Below are 25,402 nucleotides of genomic sequence, written 5' to 3' on the forward strand. Positions count from 1 at the left end.
TTAATGCTCTCCATGTAGAATTTATATTCAGGTGTTTGAATGAATCTGTAAAAAGTGTCACCTGTGATTGTCGTTATTCACAGCAATAATAATAATGTGAATATATACCACAAATTTTCGTTATCTATTCAGAACTTACCTAAATTCACAAAAACTTCATTCACCAATCGATCAAAGCATACTATTAATTGTTCTCTCAATTCCTTAACTTGATCAGAAATGGGTTGGTCTTTAGTGTCTTGCTCTCTCAGAGAATCCACTTGCAGCACGTCATCACTATTCAGAGTCGAGGATGGTGTTGAATTGTTCATTTCATTCCATATCAATGTATTCATCTTTAAACGCTCCACAAACTCCTTCAAATCGTAAAACATTTGTTTTGCCTGTGAAGGTAAGTTCACTTCATACGGTGCTGTGGATGCAATATAATTGACATTTAATTGTTCCAAAAAAGATGGAAGTTCGTGTATCTCTTGTCCTAAAATAATATTCTGATTGGAATAGAGTTCCAAATAAAAATACAAGTTTTCTAAAGAGAATTCCCTTTCAGAAAATTCTTCAAATAATCGAAATCCTAAATCGTCTCTGATGAGAGAGAGAACTTCAGACTCTTCGAAAAGATATTCTTCAGTGTTTGTCTTTGATGTTGCAAAATCTCCAATTGTGGTACTTGTGGTGTTCATGTGTTGCTTGTTTGTGGAGCTATGTGACATTTTGCTCGATTTGAGTTTGTATTTAAATAACACAAATAATGAAAATCCACCAAAGATGGCAATGTAACAAATGGTGTAGCAAATTTCACTCAACAGGGAGAAAATCTTGAGAATGAGTAATGACATGACCATGACATTGTTGTGCATTTTGAATTCTTCTTCAGAATCCAATGATCCACCATCACTTGTAAAAACTTTAAACAAATGATTCTCGTAAAATTGTGATGCAAATCCAATACCTAATTGAACCATCATAAACAAAAAACACACCAAATACAACATCATTTCAGCTCTAAAATAGAGAGGAGTATCGAGATGAAATAACTTTCTCAAAAAACTTCTTTGTTGAACAGAAAGTTCTGTATTCTTCAATGGACAAGCACTCGTGACATGTGTCTGATGACTCTGAATGGTACTTTCACTTTTCACACGAGACAGTGATACAGTTCTCTTAAAAGAGATGCTTTTAGTGAGAGTATCATGTTGAGGAGTGGAGACATTATTTTCAACTTGTGTCGATGGGTTTTGAAATGAAATGGTGGATTGTTGACAGGTCCGTATGAAATCAATGACAATAACAAAGCAAATAAAGACGCTATAGCCCAAGATGATGAACATGTAGGACAAACTAGTCACCGTGGTAAAGACTTGACTCGAAATGATATCCAATCGTCTCAAAATGACCCACAAAGTCCAAAACACTAAATTTCCAATCACTGAAAATGCAATGATCAATATAAACAACCATCTCGAAGTGAGAAATCTCAACCATCGAATATGTCTCAACATGGATTTTACATTTCTCTTTGAGTTCAATAACATTTTGTGAGAGAGTGCTTTCATGAATTGAAATCGAACCACTTGAATGAAATAGGAGAGAATGGCAGTCAAATTGAGAGTGTTCACTACAATAAGTGAAATGTTTTCAACAAGAGCCACAATGATGTTCGAATCGTTTCTGGAATTGTCTTGTGATGGATCGTTGCTAGTGCCACTTGAGAGAGAAAGAGCTCTTTGAAGAATGCTTACTAGAATGCTTTCGATGAGAAGTGCGGTCATTCCTAAATAGGGAGCAATGAGTCTACTCGACACTGGTTGGTGTTTTCTGTATATAACTAAAAGTAGTAAAACTAGGATGGAGAGAGAAGCAAAGATAAAACCAAAAGCAATTTCCATATACTGAACATAAAGCTCGTAATGTATGAATGAGCCTAGAAGAGAGGCGTTTGTCTCATTGTGTTGCATGATGGTCGTCCAGTTTCTTGTTCTAAATTCAATAAAAGTACTAAATTTGGTTGTGTGATTGCATTGACAAGTGGCAACTCCAGTACCATTTTCATAACTTGCAAGTACACATCCAAAGTCGCTCCATTCATTATTCTTCTCATCCCAATACATACAACGAAGAAAGGTTTCTTCCTTTGTTTCTATAATTGATGTGAAATTATTACGAGTCAAATTCATCGTTGACATATTTCGAATTTCTGATAGCATCATTCGATTCTCTAAAGGAATTTGAAATTGTAAAGAAATTGGGGTTTTTAAATCAGAGAGCTGAACAATTTTGTTGTCTTGATGATATTTAAACTCATGAACGAGCGCACCAGCTGAATGTGACTTGGTGAAATTATCCATTTTTGGATTTTTGGCAAATGACACCAGAGACAGACCCAACGTTGTGTTATATCCTGAATATTTCTCCACTAGTTCATATAAATTGAGCGTCACTTGAGTATTCTCTGTTTGCAATAAGGCAAGATCTGAACTCTCATTTTTCAATTCTCGACTGACCTTTCGATTCGTTTTTGTTTTCACTACAAACGATGCAACTGTCGTATTCAACATGGCACTTGAATACTGAAGAGTTGGTAATACTGAAGAGAAACTATTGTCTAGAACCGTTGGAACGACTGTTTGCAACATGAGTTTAGACAAGGATGTTACCAATGAATCAATAGGTGGGCTTTCTAATTGCTCCTTTGAAAGTGAGCTTCCAGGAATTGTTGTCCATGAAGGTGTCACACTCGAGGCAAGAATGTTGGACACGACGTTGAGTGCGGTCTTTGTGACTTGATCAGAAACTTTGTTCACAACGAATCCGTAATTGTTCCTTTCCTGTTCATAATTATTTAAAAGTGTGTTTAGAATGTTATTCACTTGAGAAGAAACGGTTGAAAGAACTTGTCCATCGTCCATGAGTTTCGTCTCTGAAGTGACAGAGTTCAATACATTCAGAGAACTTTTGGCGTCTTTCACATCCACATTCGAAATCACATCAATCACGAGATTGGTGTTGTTGTTGGCAACTTGAAGAAAGGATTGATCGTAAGCCAACACCGTCTGTTGCATGGAATTGAGTGAAATGGATTTCAAATTTGTAGCCATTGATTGATTGAGAGGTAATATATTCACAAGACCAATCTTTTGAGATTGTTCATGGCCCATGACATCCTTCACAAATAACACAATTTCAATTCTCTTTTGTGTTGAAATAGGTGAGAAAGAAGAAGAGCCACTTGAGTTGGTGGTTGTTATGGACTTGAATAAATATGGCAATGGAAGAGAGGTACTTGGTTTTTCCTGATAATCTGTGACTCGGATTCTTTCATTCAAAAACATGTGATAAAATCCAAAAGCATAGGTGAGAGGTGAAAGAGCACTATTTGATATCCATTCTGACGTTTGAACAAGGAATTGATCTAAAATGGCCATTCCTGATGATGGACTGACACTTGTCATGGTTAAATAATCTGAAGGAGGAGAGGGCATTTCAATTATTGGAATCGAAAGGATACGAGAAGCGTTTTTAAAAGTTGGAAAGGAAAATTCAATTTCAATCCGATTATTCAATGAGGGGTAAATCAATTCTGACCATGGTATTGAAATTAACTGCTGAATGGAAATGAAAGGGCTCAATTGCAAACTTAAATCTGACAGAAGTGAATATTGAGACGTCTTTTCCCAAGTGTAGAGAACCTTTGCATCCATCAAATTTGAATCCTTAATTGAATTTGCAATTTCCTTAACTAACCTCAATTCGACACGGCTTTGAAACGGACATGAAAATGAACAATTTCCATCTTGTAAAAATTTTGGGAATGGCAAATTGAAAGTTAGTTGTGAAATTGAGATTAATAATGTTGTATCAGTGGCGTTGTAAATAAATGCTGGTGGAAGGCCAGTCATCACCAAGCTGTCAATCATCAGCGGAGAAGCATCCTTTGTTTTCAATTTGGTGCTTGTAACATCAATATAGAAAACAAAAGGTTGTGACTGCTCGGTTGTATTACTCTTAATGGCTGTCAATGAAAATTCATAACTAGCGAAAGGGCTCAACAAGGATACATCTAAAGAGATTTCACTCGGAGAATCTTTGAAAAATTGAGGAGAAGGAAAAAGGCGAGAGCAATTCGAGCAAGTGAGTTGATATCGGTCGATCGAGGTTTCATTCTTGGAGATCCAGGGAGTGATGAGTTGCACCTTTAAGTTCAACATGGATTGCTGATCAATGTTCACAGAATAATAACGAGCGTCGAGGGAAACGGAAAAAGTTTTTGAAGAGATTTCACATTGAGAACCTTGGTAGGTGGGAAAGCATTGGCATGTGTCGTTGGCGATACATTGACCTTGTCCGTTAGAGCAAACAGAGGAGTTTTTTGAGTCGATTCCAAAACATGACCATGTTTGTGGTTTGACAAGGTCCTGACAGGTCAAACCAGTATAGTTATTCACACATTGACAAGTGTCAGGTGCTACACACCATCCTCTGTTTGATCCTCCGCATGCTTTCTCAGTGTCGTTATACAAGAACCCAAAGCATGAATATTTTGAACAATCAATCCCAAAATATGAAGAGTTGCATTGACAGGTGTCACGGGCAATGCATTTTCCTCTTCCAGAGCAGACTAATAAGGAATTGCTAGGAACACCCAAGCACGTGAAAGAAGTTCCATTGTTACGGATCAAAGTTGTATTTGTTTCAGTGCTGATGGTTTGATTGGAATTTGTGACGTTCACCAAAGAAAGATTGCCACCTATCGTAAGGTTAGAATTCTCAAGAAGTTGATTGCTAATTGATGAATTTCTTATTGTAGTTGCATTCAGAGCATCATTTGTATTGTTGATCTTTAAAGTGACGTTGAGAGTGATCTTTGTATCATTCAAATTCGCATCTAAAACCGATGAATTTACAAGCATTGTCTTGTTCATCACAACCCAACCAGTGGTATTCGCAATCGATGCGTTGTTTGAGGATGTCTCATTTGTGATCATTGGAAGTATGGTAGCGTTCATAGAAATACTGGGGTTTAATGTGGCATTCCATGAAGTTGTGTTGTTGACATTGGTTTCAAGGATTGGTTTGGAAGTGTTTGAGAGTAAAGATCCTCCAATGTCAGTTAGATTTGGAGGGTTGTTTAAACCAGGACTGATTGCAGAAGAAGAATTGTCCACATTGGTCTTATTGAGTGCATTTGTCAAATTGCTGGCGAGGTTATTCATCGCATTGGTTGTCGTATTCGAAGATGTCAAAACGGAAGAACTATTTTGGGATTGGTCATTCATACTTGGCAATGTCGCATTCCAGGAGGGTGATACATTCGATGAATTTGAAGTTGCATTCCAAACGGGAGTGACCTGGGTCGACTTGGTATATTGACAATTGTCACCATAGTAGGTAGAGTTGATGCATTGACAATTGTCAGTTGAAATACATTGACCACGCCCACTGCAACTCGTATTACTGGCGAGAACTCCAAAACAATTAGCAACCACGGTCGTATCTGACACAGTCACAATGTTTTTACTCGAGTATGAATCAAAACTTCCAATATACGACCCTCCAGATATCACTACGGAAGAACCAATTGTTATGAACGCTCGAGAAATGGCCTTATTTAGAAACTCCAAGGTGATCAAAGTCCAAGAAGTTAAATCACTCAAGGGAGCCCTTAATATTCTTGCTAGATCACTACTTCCCTCAATCATGTATGCAAAGTCACTTGTCATGAAGGTACTCGCAAAACTCACAGAACATGGCAACGTGTTTGAAGACAAAGACCACTGTGTCAAATTATCAAAAGATGAAACATAAGTGGTGCTATATTTCGTTGAGCACGAAAGAGAATTACATCCTCCAATAATGTACACAGTTCTCTTATAAGTTAATACGACAGGTGACACAATCGCTACTGGAAAAGTGGAGGTCAATAACTTCCAGTTGACCGGACTGCTGATCGATGCAGAATAAATGGAAGACCTACCACTCGATCGATCATCTGCCAATCCACCAACGAGATAGAGTGAAGTTTCAGTCCTTATGGAAGCTGCAAATGAAATCTCAACTGGTAATTCTCCCACTTTGGTAAATTGGGTTAAAGAGTCTAATGAAGCTCGCTGAATGGCCTTTGATTTGTAACCTCCAAATATGTATGCATATGATGGTAAAGTTGAAGACGATTTGCTGTCAGTTGTCACATTCTTTAACACGTGAAAAGCATAATGACTTGTAGGATAGGGCAAATTAGCAACAATCGAAATGGAATTACCAGACAGCCCCAACACACTTCCCACGAAACCACCATTCGAGTTTTGGTTCGTCGACGATTTTGTCACCGAAGCCATTTGAATCGTGTCATGCGTCGTAAGGACCAAATTTCCATTCGAACCCCTATTCATCTCGACTCCTCCGAATGAATACAATAATTGAGAATTAGAATCGTAATAAAGTGCTGAACCTGTTGTGGTATCGGAGAGATTCGTTGAAAGAAGGGTTAAGGAAGGAACTTGAGCCACTACCATCCATGTTGTTGTTGTTGAAGAGATATTCAATACTTCAAGAATGAAGAATAAATACAAAGGGATGAGAAGGAGAATTAAAAAATAACGAAGGAGAGGTGATGTAAGGTTACGGTTGTTCATTCTTTGGAGAAAGGATATGAAGGTCGACGGGTTGTGATGATGAGGATGGCAAAAGTTCAATGTTTGATCGATTCTCTAAAGGAATGGCTCACTTTTTTCTGAATGACAATCTATATCTCTCCAAGCATCGATCTCGGCAATACCGTAGATGACACTCATTGTGACGTTAGTTTTACAAGAAGAGAACCCTTGACAATGGATGGATGCCTCCAAAATGGCTTTCAGCCTTACGAAAACAGCAAGTTGGCGCCTTCATAGCTCAATGAGATTTGAAACAAGCGAACTGCATCCTCCTTGTCATATTCTGTCGTTGACGCTCTCTAACTGAAAAATCTCGGTTGCGAGAAACGTTTGCAAAGTATCTCTGTTCAAAACAAGTTCTGCTTTTTTCAAAAATGATGAATTTCCAATATTGTTAACACTACAACTAACAAATACATTTTGGAAATTTAGTCATGATTCATGGAAGGATATCCTCCGTTGCCGGTTTCTCTCTAGCTTGGACAACTAATTAGAGTGGCAGCACAACTAATCTCTCATTTCGTTCTCTATTACCTTTGTATACCGTTTATCATGACAAACCTTCAAAGAGAGTGTTTAAACCGTTTCATCTCTTGCAGGCCAATAATTTAGAGGGACAAATGATTCGATTGGTGGGAATGTTCATCGCGAGCGGGATCACTTCCAAAGCCATACTCGAGTGGAAAACATCCCTAATTGCAAGCAATGATCGTAAAGTAACATGACTCGTGGGGATGAACTTCCACAGTCATAATAACTTTCTACGAATTTTTGCTTGTAAAGACATCTTTGTTTTTGTATTGGATTGAAAATAATTTAATTCACAGGATTTTCATTCTTGCTCACTGCGTGGCAAGAGTGAAGATGAATAACCAATCGATCAGGTTCAAACTTTCGACCACAACCTGGACATTGAGCCATGCTTGCAATGTAAATCGTTCTTGCTTCGGTATTGTACGTTTTAAAGTTCTCAGAGGGATCACTTGATTCAGGAATAGGTGTGTGAGGAGGATCTGGGATTGGCTTTATCAACTCTTCTGGAAGACCAGAATGCTTCCAAATGGCCTCTCTTTTTTTGATACATTCAGGAATATGAATTGGCAACGATTTGGTTCCGTACTCTTGACCACAGCAATAACAAAAGAGCATCTTCTTTGTTAAATGCTTATTCCAATTCTTCTGAATGGCAATTGCCGCTTGATGTTCTTCCCATGTATGTCCATCTTTATCTTTGCAAATTTGCAAGTGTTTCTGCAATAATCAAAGAAGAAAATGATTCAAATCGAATGGTTGTCGTTTCAAATAATGTTCATCATTTCATTGTTGAATTCAAAGTTAAAGGCAGTGGATATTTACCATTTGAATGTGAAGTTAGAAAGGTTCATGTATCATTTGAGCAAGTCTTTACGTACCGTCAATCGATCAATTTCAAATCCTTTCGAGCAAATAGGGCAATGGATCATGCTCTTCTTGGTGTAAATTTCATAAGCCTCATTGTTGTAAGCGTCGACTTCCTCCTGAGTTGCCTTTTCAGGATCAGGAATGGGAGTGAGAGGTGGAGAGGGTAATTTTGAGAGAACCAACTCTTTAGGAATATTTGCTTTCATGTCATTCATTCGCTGTTCTGGACAATTATTTGGTTTCAAGTGAATGAGTAGAGAGGTAGGTCCAAATTTTTGACCGCACAAATAGCACATTAACATTCGGTCAACTTTCTTTTTTGCAGAATATTCCTTAAACTTTTTCTGAATGACTGAGGCCGCTTTTTCCTCTTCTTCGCCATATACAGGAGGCTCAAAGGTGTCCTCTCCTTCCTTTGATTTTTCAGGATGCTCCAGCTCTGGTGGCTCCGCATGTTCCTGGTAGGGTGGTTGAGCCACCATATTCTCAGTCTCCTCTTCTTTAATTCTTTTCTTGTGAGGTACTGCGTGTTCTTGATGAGGATCATGAGAGGAATGTTGGTGACCTTCTTTGTGGAGATCGGAGGGAGGAGGAGGCTCCTTCTCAATCACAGGTTCTGCTTGATCGGTTGATTGTTGATGGTTCAATTTCTTTGGTTCTTCAACCACCTGTTCGGATGAACTTTTCTGTTGGGAGGGAGGTTGTGCCGCTTCTTCCTCCCGTACAATTTTAGGACTCGACTTAGATTGATTAGCCACCTTGTGAGGAGTGGATGGTTCAACCACATGTCTCTGACTTGATGCTCCGCAACCCATGATGATGGTCCAATAGAGAGGATTCTTGAATGGGTATGAGGAAACGTGAGGGCAGTGGTTGCAGTTGCAATAATTTTTTTTCGATGAACCGTTACACGAGGGTTGTAGTTGGATTTGGCGCATTCCAAAAAAACCGACTGGGTTTTAAAAAGCAAGTCTCGGATCATGTTTTTCTTTCCAAAGAGCTCCTTCTGGCGCAAATACTCCCGTAGAATGCGAAAGGATAACGTTGTGAATGATGAACAACTGAAACAAGTGGTCGATAGGCATCAATTTACGACATTTGAGAAATTTGGCTTTATGCTGGGTGATGGAATTCAGGCTCACGATTCTTCTTGGGTATCATATTTGCAGAGCCATCAATTCTATAGCAATACCAAACAGGTCTTCTGTTGTTAATTGGGTCAATTTTACATTAATGCCCAAACTTTTCAATTTATGGAATAAGGATCAAACAAAGGATGCATTGTGCCAATCAAAACTAAAAGGTGGGGCTGGATTAACCATAGAGCAAGTACTGTATTTCGAAAGGTGTTATACAACCAAAGAAGAAGGAATATTTAAACGGAGACCAGTTGTTCTGGACACACTTTGCCGAGAAGAAGTAGTACTTGATGGAGTTTATTACTCTATCTAATTCACACTATAAAGACCAATGTTATCAAGGGAAGTCCCAGCCTTCACGAAGCAACTTCTTCCTTTGTCCATTCCTCGAAATTATTGAAGGAGAGAACTATTGTGTGGATATTTCTTGAATGGAAGAGTTGTTATTAGCGGTTGTTTGTGGTGCTGCATTGTGATCTATGATCTCAACAGGAGTTGTCATAGTAATACTGTGGAATATTTGGGCAGCTTATAAGCTCCCGTTCATCAGCGTAAGGTGTTGTAAACCACTCAACCAGAATTTGTAGGCGCACAGGTAGAAGAAAATCAGCAGAAAAAAAAATTCTCGCAGCAAATCACTTGATGTTTCATATTGTCCATCTACCGAATGAAAGGAAAGCGACCAACCGTCCGTTAGAATGTTGAACCGTACTTCCTGAGGACGGTTTGTACTCTCACGAACGATGCTGTTATTATGAACAAAGAGGGAAGATCATCTTGTGCTCTCGAGTGGAACCAATGGAAACTGTACAGCACTTTCGACACTGTAACGGATGATATCTTCTCAAACCATCATCTTCATCTCAGCGGTGTATTCCCAGTTGTTGCTCGTTAAAAGCTTTGCAAAATACTTTTCAAACAACATCAAAAACAATATTATTATCATCAATGATGTGTTTTAAAGTAACGTCTGCGATTTTGAATTGTACCAAGTTGATCAGCTTGATGCTCCGCCGGTAGCTGCAAGCAACAGCTGGTGTGGGTCTCCTAAGCATTATTGCCACTATATTATGTGATTGATCCTGTTCTCCCATGTCATGGGTAGGTATTGGTGAGTGAGGCTGCTTTGTATGCTATTCACCGTCACGATGTGCAAGCACCAATTGCCTGATGCCCTTGCCAACACCGCACATACAGGTAACAAAAAGATCGATGGGAAAAAATCGTAAACACGAACCGGTTTCCTAACGAAGAGTTGTGTGCTCGATGATGATCCAAAACTTTATTGTCATGTACAACAAGTCTTTTGTTCAAATACCTGGTCAAGATTCAGAGAGATTCTGTTCTCGTTTACTTCACCTTCAAAAAGTCAAACAACAATCGAAGACTCATTCCCAACTCGTTCCGATCACTGATTGAGAACACCCAACAAGTGTGCTATCCAATCAGAATTCTTCCTTTTTTAAAAATAGTCGTTAGAACGAATCGAAAAAACGCTCAAAAAAATAAATTTAAAATTTTTTTAAAATCATCAAAAAAAATATCTCAACGCTACCAGGGTAACGTTTTTGAATCTTTGTGAATCTCGTATCTCTCGCGGACCACGCCTTGCCGCTGCTGAAAATTTTTTCTCGGGCAAACCTCAAAACCTAAAGATCTTTCTGAAACATCACCCTACCTTGTAAATATCAACCAGACAACCAAGTGTCACACTTTCATCATAACCCAATCATAACCCAACAACAACATTGAATCCAACATTCATTGTCACGGTCACCACCTTTCATATAACCCTATCATGTCAATGCCAGCGTCCATTGCTGAGCTCAGCAATGCTTCGAATGCCTCGTTTAACCCTTCGTCGCCTTCACTGGCGCAAGATGAGGCCATGTTTCTAGAGGGAGCTGGTAGCAGCAACCTCAATAGTAACCTGGATGAAGACTATCACTCCGATTCCTCCTCTTCTCATAGTACTTCATCACAGGAAGAGGGTTCATCTTCCAAAAAGAAAAAGTCTTCTTCCCATAAGAAAAAGAGTTCATCCTCCAAGAAGAAAGAGGTCAAGCATGTCAGAGGAGCTTGGACAGAGGAGGAAGATAACCACTTGAGAAAGCTTGTTGAAAAGTTTGGAGCTAAAAAGTGGTCACAAATAGCTCAAGAATTGCCAGGACGAATTGGAAAACAATGCAGAGAGCGTTGGTACAATCATTTGGATCCATCTGTGAAGAAGGATTGGTGGACTCCAGAGGAGGATCGTATCATTATAGAGTATCATGAAAAGCATGGTAATAAGTGGGCTCAAATTGCTAAAATTCTTGATGGAAGAACGGCCAATGCTATCAAGAATCATTGGAATTCGACATTGAGACGTGTTGTGGAGAAGTCCAAAGATAAGGCCAAGAAGAGTGGAGGAATTTGTGAAATTGTTTTGCCTCCCTGCCCAAAGAGAAAGAAATCATCCTCCAAGGGCAATTCTACTTCCGATAAGATACAATCCATGACCATCCAGCTTCGTTTCAACACCACCAGTAACAAACTTTTGGACATTAAGACTACCAAGGTTGTCACTAGCGATGGGGAGGTACAGTCAGGAGATGATGAAGGTGGTGGTGTTGATGACTCTGACAAGATCCCATCTTCTCCCAACTCTTCCAAGAAAACTCTCACTGATTCTGAGGAGGCTCCTACCAAGTCACACCGCCATAAAACGTCATCGCTGAGAAAGAGAAAGAAACCTGCTCGTGACTCTGATTATGATTATGAGGAAGAAGAGGAAGAAGATAGCGCCAATGATAAGGCAGAAAAGGAGACTGTTCAAAGTCGACGACCCAAGGGACGACGCTCCTCTCGTAAACAAACCAATGACGAGGAGGAATATCATTCTGGAGAGGAGGAGTCTGACGAGGATGAAGACTTACCCTCAACGGATCACAATGACTCTGCTGAGGACGAGAATGTATCAACCAAGAAACGAAAGCTCTCTTCATCCTCCAGCAACAAGAATGTCAAACAATGTGCCTCTTCATCCTTCATGTCATCCAATGCTGGAGGTTCCCATGAAAGTCCTTCCCTTACCAGCAGCAGCAACAATTGTGCTGAACAAACGATTCCAAATCCAACTGCTTGCCCTTCCATCACCACCGTACCCTTGTATAATCCTAACTTCTTCCAATCCTCCTCAACAACAATGAATCCAAATGTACAATTCCAACAGCCATCCAGCGTGACAGCTATTCCTCAACCACAACACATATATGACTATTCCGATTTTGACTTTCCATTCCTTGAAGACATGTCTTATCAACAACCTCTCACAACGATGAACAACATCAACAATAGGTACCAATCGCAGCCCATGCAAACAGTAGCTGCTGGCTCTTCCTCCCACCATCATGTACAGTATCCATATGCTTCCACTGGTAGCTCGTTCTCACGAACATGTGCTGCCCCAAATTCTTCCAAACAACCACCACAGCAAGTCTTCTACTCGAGTGAACAATTGCAAAAGATGAGACAATCGTTCTTGGAAGATTTGTGGAACCATGATGACACAGATTTCAAGTCCATTGTAGAATCCAGGAGGTTTGATCCACAATACTCGGCCGAGTATTCTTCATCGGATTTAGGTGCTGATGCTGACATTAACTTCTTTCTAGATTTTACCTTCTAATTAATTATTACAATTGAGTCAGCTCGTATTGAGAAGTTCCTCAGTATCAATGGAGTACTTTTACTTCATTCCAAACCAGCCAAATGTCATGTTTGCTATTGTGAAAGGAAAACTTACAAAAGTGATGACGTGGCCTTTTTTACTCTCTCCGAAATTGTATCAAACTACAACGACTTTTGCCTCCCTCTCTTCACTAACTTGCCATCTGTACATAATTGTATTATACATCATCATCATCATCATTTATCTCTTGTAAATAGACACATCTACAACTGACTACCTGCCTACCTACCACTACTACCGAATAATTTTCATAATAACAATGGAAAACAAGAAGGAGTGTGTGTTTGTTTCACTCCCGTTGTTTTTACTACTAGGCAATGTGATGTTGAACATTTTTTATGGAATAAAAAATTGGTCCAATCTATCATTTCCGAGTGTGTTAAGTTTCGGGGTTGTGCTTCCAATGTACCAAGGTACGTGTTGTTGTTGTTGTAGATGAAACATCATTGGAGCCACAGTTAAAATTGTTCCAAATAAAGGTAAAATGATTCTAAAAGTAAAAACAGATCATCTCTGTACGATGTTGAAAAGTGGATACAGATCTTCTTCACTTCCCTTTAGATCCGAAATTTAAAAAAAAATTAAAGGGCATCCAAGAGATATTTGATGATAAATGTTATTCTTGTCAGTGCCGTTCAACGACAATTCGTTTCTAAGGCTTAAAAAAATGTTTCCCCTTCACCCAAGCATGCAACTCCTTCCATCGAATGCTACCGTCGCCTCTTCAAGCATTACTTCATTTCAACAGCATCATCAACCACCTCCTCCTCAACATCCCCAACAGAGTCATCATTTGTATCATAACCTTTCATCACAACCACCGCATCTTGTTCAAACCACGGTAAATGTTCAACCTAATATGTTCTCTCATGGCATGATGATCCCGACGAGTGAGATGAGCCAGCCTTCCTTAAACAATCATCCAATGATTAGTAATAACACGGTTTCAGTGAATGGTCCTCCACAACAACATCATTCGTTCGCATTCACTCATTTTGTACCACCATCTGCAGTTCCCAATAGCTCTTCATCCTTTCCACTCATGGCTCCTCCAGGGCCACAAGGACTTAGCTTTATAATTTCTACTACTCCAACACAACAGGCGGGTTTGATCAATCGAGTAGTGATTCCTCCACAACAGAAGCACCAACTCATTCGACAAGCAACATTTACGTCTTCTCAAAATCAAGATTCCTCTCATTTGACACAAATGGATATGTTTAAACAAGAGTCCTCAAACCTTGGACACGGATCTTTTGTCCCATATGGGTCTCCATCGAATTCTGGTCATGTTCAGCTGGATGGAAGATCAACATTTGGTCTTGAACATTCGCCTCTCGTTATGCCCATACAGAACATGAGCTTATTTCAGAGTGGGCAATTCAGCAAAGATGTTCCACAGATCTCGTCCGTTCATGCGATGCATTCCAATCTCTCGAACAACACCTCGTTTATGGAATCGGAGCCAATCAACAACGCACCACACGACAAATCTCAACAAAATGATTCCGCTGTCTCTCCAAATATCAACATGGACAACTCGAAACCAGAAGATAACAAAGAAAAAGAAACCGTTGTGTCATTGTTCCTGATCGACCACTTGAAACATGAACCAACTTTCGATTCACGTCTTAAAGATTTCGAGCATGACTTTTTGACAGTCGAGAACCATTCTTCGCTGACAAGGGTTTTTCGTCATCTCCAAAAAGAAAACTCCATCTTAAAGAAAGAATTACAACAGTTAGCAGAGTTGAGAAGGAATCTGGATATTTCGCACCATAACTCTCAATTAATGTCTGCCTTCGAACATTTGGAGAAGAATCAAGACAAGTTAGAAGAAACACATTTAGAGTTAACTAGAGAATTAGAGGGGCTATTGACAACAAGATGCAATTAGAGTTGAACTTGGCACAATTCTTGACTGGAATATCATCAAACAAGACTCCCTTTGCGAATCCACTTCTTAAAAGCAAAGCAATTCAAAAATTGAATCCATGACCAAAAAATTGTAGTTCAAAACTATCAATAGTGAAATTATGAGAGGATTTATTGTAGCTGTTCATCATCTTCATCAAAATCTTCATAGTCATCTTCTGTTTCATCCTCCTCATTATAACTTTCAGTGCTTGTGCTACCGCTTTGGTTGCTTTCCTCGTAGGAGGAAGTGGAACAGTTGGATGATTTTCGCGCCTCAGATGATGTAAAATCTGAAAAATCTTGGTCGTATTTCTGTTTTGAGGCAGTTTGATCTTGAGATGACAACTCATCCGGCAATTCAATATACAATGATTCATATTCATTAATTGCCTGCACATACTTTTTAAGACGTGGTTCACTTGTCATTACTTTTTCAAGATAAGCATCACATTGGAAAGTAGTGCTTGCTGATGGAGTTATGGTGTTTTCTGATTGGAGATACTCTGAGAAATCTTCCTTATCCACAAAGTTCTTCTTCTCCTCTTTCATATTCTTGAACATGGTTGTTCTGGATGAGACTCTCTGAAAAATTTTGCTCTCAATAGTATTGTCCATGACGAATCTATAAATGCTCACAGGCTTTGTTTGTCCATATCTAAAAGATCTAAATACTGCATGATTATCCCATGTGTTATCCCAGCAAACATCAAATAACACAATCTTTTGACTCGATGATAAATCAATGCCAAGAGCTCCAACTTTTGTGCTAATCAACAGTAAAGGAGCATCAGAAGAAGAGTTAAACGAATCGACAACACTTTGACCCAGAGAGACAGACATGGAATCGTCTAATCTGTAAAAGTCAACATTTCGCTTCAATTTCCGTTTTAGAGGTTGCGACTCATCTTCCAATGGAAGGCCAGTTGTAATGTTAACGTTGGTAATAATTCTCTCGATAGCGTCCAATGTTTCTTGGTATTGACTGAATACTAAAAGTTTTTCAAAATTCAAAAAGCATTGTTCAATCATTCTGATCAGGCACAACATCTTGGGAGAGTTATCAATCATGTTCATGTAGTAAGATTTCTCCAAGACAGGTTTTGCCCATTCCATGTTTTCTCTGGTGTCTTTGAAGCGTTCAGCTTCTTCCAACATGTTAAACATGGTATTACTGACAGATGGAGCGAGACTTGTGTCTTCCTCTGTTGCGATTGTTTCAGAGATGCATGTCGATCTAGTAGGTATATAACTCAATTCATGACTATCATCAGCATTCTCCTCCAAAAACAATTTCATGGATGATCTTTGGCTTGATTCACCTACAAGTGCATTATTCGTCTCGAACAATTTCTTATTGTCACGACAATACTGTAATATCAAGTCTGGATGGTTGAGAATTTTCTGAGTCATGACTGTCATAAAGTATATTTCCCTTTTTTGTTTTTCTTCATTAAAGGATGTCTCAATGTTTGTTTGCTTCAAATCCTTTCTTCTGCTCTCAATAAATCTATTATACAGTTTGCTTTGAATGTCAGTTGGATGAAAGTATAATACATATTCCTTCTTTGGTGGAAGATATGATTTCAGAACGGATTGATCTTTTCTATGAACAAATAAACTCAATTCTTGCATAAGGATGAAAAACCGTTTCCTCATTTGCTCTCTATTCTCCACATTAGACAAGTCCTGAAGAGAAAGACTGATTGGATCACAGAACAAGTGCTTGAATTCCTTCATGGACCAGTAACCTGGTCTTACCCAATCAATAATGGTAAAATATTCCATGAGGTTGAATTGTGGTGGTACTCCTGTCAACACAATCCTCTTTCTTGTCAAAATGTTAGAGTAGAGAGCATGTGAAAGGTTTGTGGTCGGGTTTTTCATACGATGCCCTTCATCAAGTACAGCCAAATCACACTTTCGCAAATATTCTGCAACTTGCTTCTCAAATTCAATTTTGCTTGCGTTGTTGTTATGACTGTGTGAATCATGGAGAGGTGCTTGAAATCCAACATTGTTTGAAAATTGCTGTTGTGGGTGGGCTCCTCCCGCTTGTTGTGATTCTGTCCACCTAGAGAATGATGAAAAGCACATGAGGAGAATTCCTCCCCTGTTGGACCAATCTGCAAGTTTTTCCAGTCTGTGACTTCTCAGATCTTTTCCATGATCCAACACAAAACATGGAATTGTGTCTAGTTTGAGGTTGTGCATCCAGGAGGCAATCTCACGCTCCCAGTTCTGAATGACTGATCTTGGGCAAACAATGAGAATTCTCTTTCCCTTATGATGCTTTAAATAGAGGTAGCAAAAAACAATAATGGTAAGAGTTTTTCCAAGACCAGTAGAGTGACCCAGAATACACCCCTTGAGGTCGTCATCAGGTGGCAACACAACGCTATTCCAGCAAAATCGGAGAGCTTCAAGCTGATGAGGTTTAATGATGGAACACAAGACTTTGGGAAGAAAAACTAATTCTGGTGCATGATTGTTATTGATAGAATCCTCGTTCGTTAGGGGTGAAGAGAGTGGTGACGACTGGTTCAATGCATGATGTGAAAGGTTGGATGGGAAAGTATGACGTCTTTGTTGTTGAGAATAGGTTAAGAATGCAGTAGAAGGGTTTTGAGCTTCAGTCAGCTTTGAATTCTCGTCCACGACTGATCTCTCTATTTCTGCACTGTCGAACCATTCGCCAGTGTTGACAATTCTGTTAACCTCAGCAATACTACTCACATATTTAGAGGCATGAATCACGTATTGCTGCTCATTGATCTTTTGTTGTCTCACGAAATCTTTTGTCTTGGTTCTCAAGTTTTCACGTTGTTGTGGAGAGAGTTTGGAGGAAAGAAAGGTCTCATCCAAGTCATTCAGCTCCTTGTCGCTGCAATTGCTGCCATAGGCAGAGTTGTCTTGATGGAGGCAATAAGGTTCATGGCCATCCATGGTATTTTCATTTTCTTCCAGGTGTGATGTTGTTGGTGCTTTTAAATGACTTGAACCCTGAGCGAGAGCATACGAAAAGTCAAAAGCTGCTTCTGTTTGTTGTTTTCGTTTCTTGGAGGCCATTTCTAATAATAATGGATCGTCTGTGTTGACAAGGTCTTCTTGATGCTGGGGATTATTATTGTGGTTATTGACTTCGAGATGGCCTCGAGAAGAATTGTCGGCCAATTCAGAATGATCTGATTCAGAGGATGTCGTGGCATGTAAAAATCCTTGTGGTTGATCGAGTTTTCTCTTGTTCATCTTTGGAGGGCAAATAAATGTAGTGTTATTATTGCTGTTGGTAATGAATTGGATCGAGTGGAGAAAAGGTCAAACAGAGCGATATCTGTTAGAATTATATGGAAAATGAATTTAGGATGATGAAATAATTATTATGAAATGGAGTGTGGAATTTGAGTGGTGTTGGTGGTGCGTACCTAAGGAGCACAGTGTTATTATATATGAAAAGAGAATGAGGATGTAGAATAAAGAATCTAGTGATCCGAGAGGTGATAATTATGGCTAAAACAAGTGAAATGAACTATTTCAACTAGTGTGTGATGGGAAGGGAAGGATCGCTTGGAAAATTATTTGGCTCAAAGGATTGTTGTAGTCGAGGATTGAAATGATTTGTTCAAAGTTTTCTTTCTCCGAAAAGTGAAAGCAAATGATGATGAGAGATATCAGCAACAACCGTTTGGGAAAGGACTTTAGAAGCGGGAAAAATTGAAAGGGACAACTGGCAATAATTATTCGGAAAAGAGAATAAGTAGGATGTGTGTTTTGTTGTTGTTGGTGATAGTGATGATGGTAGTAATAATAATAATTGGAGGAGGATATCGGTTACGATGAGGCTCACGATGGAGAGAAAGAGGCTCTCTAAAAAAAAAGAGAGCAGGAACAGAAGAAGCGGCAAGAGGAATTAATGCGGCGTCGTCTTGAAAAATTTTGTTTCAATTTTTTTTTGATTCGATATATTCTAAATATTGAATATTCGTTGTCATTTGGTCGACCAAATGAGATGGTTTAGAGTTACTGATGATAATAATTGCAATGGATCAAATTATGATTGGTAATGGTCAGAGAGAGAGTGAGTATTGTGGTTGTGATTCATACTAATTCTGGAGGCAGGTGTGATCCATGAAAGATTCAAAAAGATTCATCTTTAATGGGAATATGCAAAACTATTAACCAAAGAATATTTCTCTCCAAATCTCGATGAATTGATTCTCAATTTTTTGAACAAATGCAATTAAGTCGTTCAAAGCTTTGAGAGACACAAGTTCGTTACCTTTATCCCAAACAAATACTTTATCATGTTGTGTGGTCATCCAGCAAAAAAGTCAATAGTCCAGATTTACCAAAGTTAATGATAATGCCCAATCTTTTCATCGAATTGAAACGAGTAAGATTCTTTCTTCAAAAACAATTCTCAACGCGCGTGTTCTCCTTGCCATGCTATTGGTCACAACAACAATTTGATTTATTAAGTCGTCATGTCGAACATCTGAATCTCAACTCCTCACAGCATGGAAGTTTGGTGTGTCCATCCCTGAACTGCTCTTTTGGTCAACAGCCGATGCTGTCAGGTCGTAACTTCCTTTCTCGATGTTGTGAAGACTGATAGGCGATGGAATGAACTCAAAAAATTATCATCAGATTGGTTTATCACAAACCAGCAAACCAACCAAACTATCAAAGAGCGATCGATTTTTCTTTGCCGAATACAATATACAATACTTGCCAGTTCTGCAGGTATTGAATTCCCGTACCCAAGACGAGCCCACAACTTTAAACCAAAAACAACTATTGTCCAATAACCCAATAATAACAACAACAACTTGCGGACGTGTCGTCGTTGAACACACATTCACACATTCTCAAATCAACCACCCTTCCTCATCAATAACATTTAAAAAAGACAACACGTCACATCCACCACCACTCCAGCCACTCACTTTTAATTGCAGATTCTAACCTCAAGCGTCGCACCCTACCGCCACAACAGGGTATTCACTACTAACCACCATGAATGACAAATTGAACAATAACAGGATTTTTGCTCGACATCATGACCAGCACTCTCTCTTGACATCCTTGTTGATCACTTCATCTCCTGCAAGGAATGGTACAAAACAAAAGGAAACCCAAAGCTTAACTTCGACCTCTTCTTCTTCTTCTTCGAGTGAAACAACCACCACTCCTCGAAAGTTATTACGAGCGAGAACGAAGGGATCGAGTCTGCATGCGTTTCGTTGTTTGAAATCTCATCATCGAGAAAAAGAAAGCGCATCATCAAATTCTTCGTCATCTTGTCAACCTTTGAATCAGTTGTCATTATCATCATCATCACAGACGAAAGATAATGAAGAAGAAACAAACCAACCAACACGAATGTCATTACAGGATCAGCTTAATAGCGACAACACTTGTCATTCAGACAACCTTCTCACGAAAAACCATAACATCGGTGATGTGTTTCATCATGTTTTGGACAGTGAAATCTCAAGCATTGAGATATCAAACAAGGAACCACAAGAAGATCGTGTTGCTATCAACAACCAACAACGACTACCAACTCCAAATGTTTCCCATCAACAAATTGCATTCTCATCTTCAACAACAGAATCGAAAGTAGCCGCACGGACAAAACTGTCGCGACTGAGTGGTGTAGAAAATCAGACATCTCCTGTTGAAATTGATCAAGAGGATGATTCTCCATCTCTTCACTACTCCACTTCTTCTCATTCTTCACAAGCATCTGAATCTCCGTTATTCAACAACAACCACACAACTCATTCCCTTGGTGGTGCGAGGTCAGACCAAAAACAGAAATCTGCTCTCGATAAGGTTGATGATGATGATAGGTGCAGTAAGAACGACAGCAATGTTGACAACAACAACAACAACACCTCTACGGAAATGTCGAACAACCAAATAAGAAAGAAAATGTTGGAACATCAACCACCACTTGTTCATCACCAACCTCTGCAGAGAGAAGAGGACTCCATGAATTCTTATCACCAACACCACCAACACCACACCTTGGTGAAGGACGGCGATTCTGATCAGACTAGCGCGTTCTCGCTTCTTCCCAACCAAGTACAACAAACAGAAGCATCACTTCCAGCTTCCAATCATCACTCCCCCACATCACGTAAGATCCTCCCATTTCGCGAAGGCGCAACAAAACTTTTTCCTCAAAAAAATATTAGCCGATCGGAATTTGGGAAAGTCTGCGATCTCGAGTATCGGGTGAAGAAGCCTTCTTGCCAAATCGAACAAGAAGCGATCTCGATGAAGGCAACAACAACAACCACAACAACGAATGGCAATCGTTTGGTAAGGATGAATAGCAAGATACTACAACAACAAGATGGAAGTCATGAAGAGAGAGATTTTCAAAGAAGAGAATTGGATGAAACAAAAGGTATTGTTTTGAAACATGTTGAAGAAGAAGAGGAAATTCAGTTGACCGCGGCTCCTATGAAAACAACTACTACTACTTCTGCGACATCTGTGGTGTTGGAACAACAATCACACGATAACAACAATCATCATCATGGTGATATTCTCTCCACACTTACAGTCGTGGCAACAACAAGAAACTCATCCACCACAAGAACAACAACAACCTCTGATCCCTCCATGCAACAACAACAGCAACAGCAACAGCAACAACAACAGCAACAACAACAGCAACAACAACAGCAACAACAACAGCAACAACATGTTTGGTCCAATCATCCTTCCTCGAGTGCTTCATCTCATTTCTATCATCATTACTATTATGGTTATTCGCATCCCCACTCCGAACATCCACATGTTATGGTGGACATGCATGGAAACAACAACAACATCACTCCCAGCACTAGCACTGACTTTGCAGCTCACACCTCATCATCCTCATTGTATTCTCGTCCTCGTCCTCCTCCTCTTATTTCCTCTAAATCATCCCATCCATATTATGGCTATGACGGGTCATCCCATCCTCCACATGCATCACTTCCTCCATTCACGACAATCACACAATCCTCCAAAATGCAGCAGCATGGTCATGAAGCAGTACCCACAGAGGAGCAACACATGCCTTCCACGGACTCTAATCTCACTGCTGCTGATGCTTCTGAACATGTGAATCTTCATGCATCGTCTGCAGTAAAAACAACAACAACTCTTCCACCATTGAGTTCCATCATTGGTAGTGGTGGTGTCGCTTCTACTACTAGTACTACTTCTGAAACCAATCATCATGTAAAGATAGGATCCGACCCATCTCCTTCTTCTTCTGTGGACCACATGTTGTTGCTGACCTCTCCACCACATGTCCATGCATCTCAGACCAACACTAGCATGCATGATCACGACGAACATGCAACACACAACAGGACGACTAGTACACATGCTTCTTCCTCCGCCAATGATTCTTCTTCGAATTTGGAAAAAACGAATTCGGCATGTCGTCATTACGGTCATGCATCGAATGTTGATTTCAGTACGACAACAGAAATGACTGAGACATCAAGATCACCTCATCCTGTCCAACAACGACCACACGTATCACCTCTTACGAATTTGGATTCTTCAGAACATGCTCGATCCATGCATGAGGAGTCTCCTCTTCGTCATGCATTCAGTCAAGATCACCAACTTCTTGACAGAAAGACTCATGCGACAACCACTAGTAGTTCAAGTATAAGTTCTGCTAGTAATACTCTTTTGACATCAATATCATCCTCTTCTTCCTCGTTGCATCATCCCTATGCTCATTATTATGACTATTATCCTCCTCCTCCTCATTACTATCCTTCCTATCCTTATCATGCAACACCGTATCCTCCTCCTCCTCCTTCTTCTTCTTCTTCGTATTCATCGTATCCTCCTCCTCCCTCGCCTTATTATTCTGCATCATCATCTTCAACTCCTCCATCAGCTCAGCATTTTCCTCCTCCATCTTCACATTATTATCCTTATGACCCCAGATATGCGTATCCACCATCAACCACTTTTCCTCCTTCTCATCCTCATTATGGATATCCACCGCCACCACCCCATCATCATTCGACTTTGAATTCCTATCATCCGTATCCGTATTTAACATCACCATCTCAAGCGCCGTCGTCCAATATGTCCACGCATTCATCCTCACATGCAACATCAGTCACAATGGATGCCACTCATCCTGTTGTGGAATCTTTAGAATTATCAAAGGTGAATTATGTCACAAGCTCAGATTCAACCAATGTCACATCATCAAGAGCCAATCACAATTATTCATCCAAAGTACAAGAACATGCAATGAATCATACTAGTCAATTATCAATAATCTCAAACTCTAGCAGTAGTGGAACTCTCTCATCTTCATCATCCACTTTATCGCCACCAAAAACTCTCGAATCGACTACTACTTGTTCCTCAAATCAAGCTTCCATGACGAATGTGACTGCAACTCATGGTTCTCTCTCAAATACACTTGCATCAAACTCAATCACTCGCTCTTATTCATTGAGTAGTAGCACGAATCATGCATTTTCCACACCATCATCATCATCACCACACTACCAAGCAACCACTCCTCCCAATGGACGAAAGAAATTTCCTTCCGCTCTTTTCATAGATCCCAACATGGATCCAATGATTGCAGGAAAGAGAGCCTATGAAGAATATCTTGCCAATGAAGAACGAAAGAAAAACAAGAAGAGAGCTGAACGTGAAGAGAAACGTCTCAAGTACAATTTAGAACGAAATAATATTATTTTACCAAAACAAGTAGAATCTAATATTCAACAACAATTTGAGAATAAGAGATTTGAGTCACTCATTGATCCGTGTCCCACAAAAAACGATACTCTCGAGTTAATTCATGGCTTGAAGGAAAACGCCGAGTATCGACTTGGAGAAAAGTTACCCACACAAACCTTACGAATTACTTGTGAAAAGTTTAAAATGCATCGATTTGGAAGGTTGTCTGTTTGTTTACTAGGAAGAGGAGTAAAAATTGACAGCAACAAGAGACGATTTATTTGTGACCTGACAGATATTGCTGTCTCTTTAAGTACAGCTGCTCACGGAATTGTCAATGTGAAAGACCTTGTTCTGAACAAACCCAGTCACAAGTATGGAAAAATGCTCTATCTTCGATATTCTCTAATTGTGGATGATAAGGTCGTTTCTTCTGTGGATTCTCTTGGTTTTACTACCATTACACAACGAGGTATTCAGAAACGAAATCAAAAAATGTTGGAAAGGAGTTTACAGAAACAGAAACTGCAACAACAACCATCTTCTTCACCACAACAACAACAACAACAGGATGCATCATTACAACAAAAGCAACAAGAGGATGAAGAAGACGAAGATGACGACGAAGACGAGGATGAAGAATAAAAACTAAATATATCTCTTCTCTCTATTTCAACGTACCTCCCAAAATAGAGCAAGTTCAGTACTTGCTTTTGACCTAGTAGTTCGATCGACTGAGTTGAACTTGAAATATTATCAAAAACAATCATCATGTCAAGCCAAAGCCAACAGAAGAGGGCACCAGTAACGAACAACAGAACTAAACGATCCAAGAATAACAACACTTCAGTATTGAAGAGTGATTCAAGACACCCTACGTGTGGAATGAATAACGATTCCAGGACGACGACCACGACCACCTCCACCACCAGCAAGATCCTACTCTTCCTCAATGAATCAAAAAGCAACGATCCAAACAGAGAGCTCTCTCTGTGGATCATCCTCCTCTTCCAAAACAACCATCATCACCAACATGGCTAAAAAGCCCTTTCGGAAGAGTGTCTTGAATCACTCTTCAACCCAAAAGAAAGGTTTGCCTTCGGAACTCGAGGAAGCCTTTGAAATTCTTGCCCAACAAATTGCACAAGCAAGCGATCATGAAATTGTTTGTTTAACTGGAGCAGGATTGAGCACGGCTGCTGGAATTCCCGATTTTAGAACACCTGGAACTGGATTGTAAGTTAACTAGTTCAGTGAGCGTTCAAAATTTGGAATAATTATTCATGAAAATGTTCATGATGATGAAACACTATTTGAATGAATGCACGACAACTAATAATATTAAGATACGACAATTTACAGAAATATAATCTTCCTCGTCCCACGGCGATCTTTGAATTGGAATATTTCAAGAAAATCCCACTCCCTTCTTTTTACTTTCAAGAGATTTCATTTCTCAAGGATACAAACCAACACTTTGAACGAGTTGGTCAACAAGATGGGTCTCCATCCAAAAACAGTTCAAATTCCTCACTGCGATTCATGTAATGGTTACTTGAAACCAGATATTGTCCTTTTCGGAGAGGAACTTCCATCCAAGTATTCTGAATGTGTCAAATCAGATTTGAAACAATCCCATGCTTGCAAGCTCTTTATCATTATGGGTACTTCCTTGAGTGTCTATCCTGTTGCATTCTTGCCCAGTTATGTTCCTGAAGGAAGTACAAGAACATTGTTGAATAGAGAGCGATGTGGACCTTTTTGAAACCGTGTCAAAACAGAATTCGTACAAGAGAGAAATTGAAGGAAAATACAAACATTTGGATTTATTT

At 39.5% G+C, this 25,402-nt stretch overlaps 7 protein-coding genes across 7 annotated transcripts; 4 read left to right on the forward strand and 3 right to left on the reverse strand.

The window, feature by feature from the left end:
- Positions 1-128: 128 nt before the first annotated feature.
- On the reverse strand, positions 129-6,512 carry FDP41_006917 (uncharacterized protein; the record flags this gene model as incomplete). Its single annotated transcript, XM_044710604.1, has 1 exon — positions 129-6,512. The coding sequence occupies one exon, from the start codon at positions 6,510-6,512 to the stop codon at positions 129-131; it is 6,384 nt and encodes a 2,127-aa protein (XP_044559020.1).
- A 957-nt stretch (positions 6,513-7,469) lies between these two features.
- FDP41_006918 (uncharacterized protein) lies at positions 7,470-8,869 on the reverse strand (the record flags this gene model as incomplete). Its single annotated transcript, XM_044710605.1, has 2 exons — positions 7,470-7,904; positions 8,066-8,869. 2 exons carry the CDS (start codon positions 8,867-8,869, stop codon positions 7,470-7,472), a joined length of 1,239 nt encoding a protein of 412 aa, XP_044559021.1.
- Positions 8,870-10,991: 2,122 nt separating this feature from the next.
- On the forward strand, positions 10,992-12,863 carry FDP41_006919 (uncharacterized protein; the record flags this gene model as incomplete). Its single annotated transcript, XM_044710606.1, has 1 exon — positions 10,992-12,863. The coding sequence occupies one exon, from the start codon at positions 10,992-10,994 to the stop codon at positions 12,861-12,863; it is 1,872 nt and encodes a 623-aa protein (XP_044559022.1).
- Positions 12,864-13,593: 730 nt separating this feature from the next.
- On the forward strand, positions 13,594-14,823 carry FDP41_006920 (uncharacterized protein; the record flags this gene model as incomplete). The annotated part of the gene is made up of 1 exon (XM_044710608.1): positions 13,594-14,823. One exon carries the CDS (start codon positions 13,594-13,596, stop codon positions 14,821-14,823), a length of 1,230 nt encoding a protein of 409 aa, XP_044559023.1.
- A 149-nt stretch (positions 14,824-14,972) lies between these two features.
- FDP41_006921 (uncharacterized protein) lies at positions 14,973-18,089 on the reverse strand (the record flags this gene model as incomplete). Its single annotated transcript, XM_044710609.1, has 1 exon — positions 14,973-18,089. One exon carries the CDS (start codon positions 18,087-18,089, stop codon positions 14,973-14,975), a length of 3,117 nt encoding a protein of 1,038 aa, XP_044559024.1.
- Positions 18,090-19,856: 1,767 nt separating this feature from the next.
- Positions 19,857-24,215, forward strand: FDP41_006922 (uncharacterized protein; the record flags this gene model as incomplete). Its single annotated transcript, XM_044710610.1, has 1 exon — positions 19,857-24,215. The coding sequence occupies one exon, from the start codon at positions 19,857-19,859 to the stop codon at positions 24,213-24,215; it is 4,359 nt and encodes a 1,452-aa protein (XP_044559025.1).
- A 388-nt stretch (positions 24,216-24,603) lies between these two features.
- FDP41_006923 (uncharacterized protein) lies at positions 24,604-25,335 on the forward strand (the record flags this gene model as incomplete). Its single annotated transcript, XM_044710611.1, has 2 exons — positions 24,604-24,806; positions 25,032-25,335. The coding sequence occupies 2 exons, from the start codon at positions 24,604-24,606 to the stop codon at positions 25,333-25,335; spliced, it is 507 nt and encodes a 168-aa protein (XP_044559026.1).
- Positions 25,336-25,402: the final 67 nt, after the last annotated feature.

Source organism: Naegleria fowleri (genome assembly GCF_008403515.1).
Source record: "Naegleria fowleri strain ATCC 30894 chromosome Unknown tig53, whole genome shotgun sequence".
Classification (NCBI taxonomy): Eukaryota; Heterolobosea; class Eutetramitea; order Acrasida; family Naegleriidae; genus Naegleria; species Naegleria fowleri.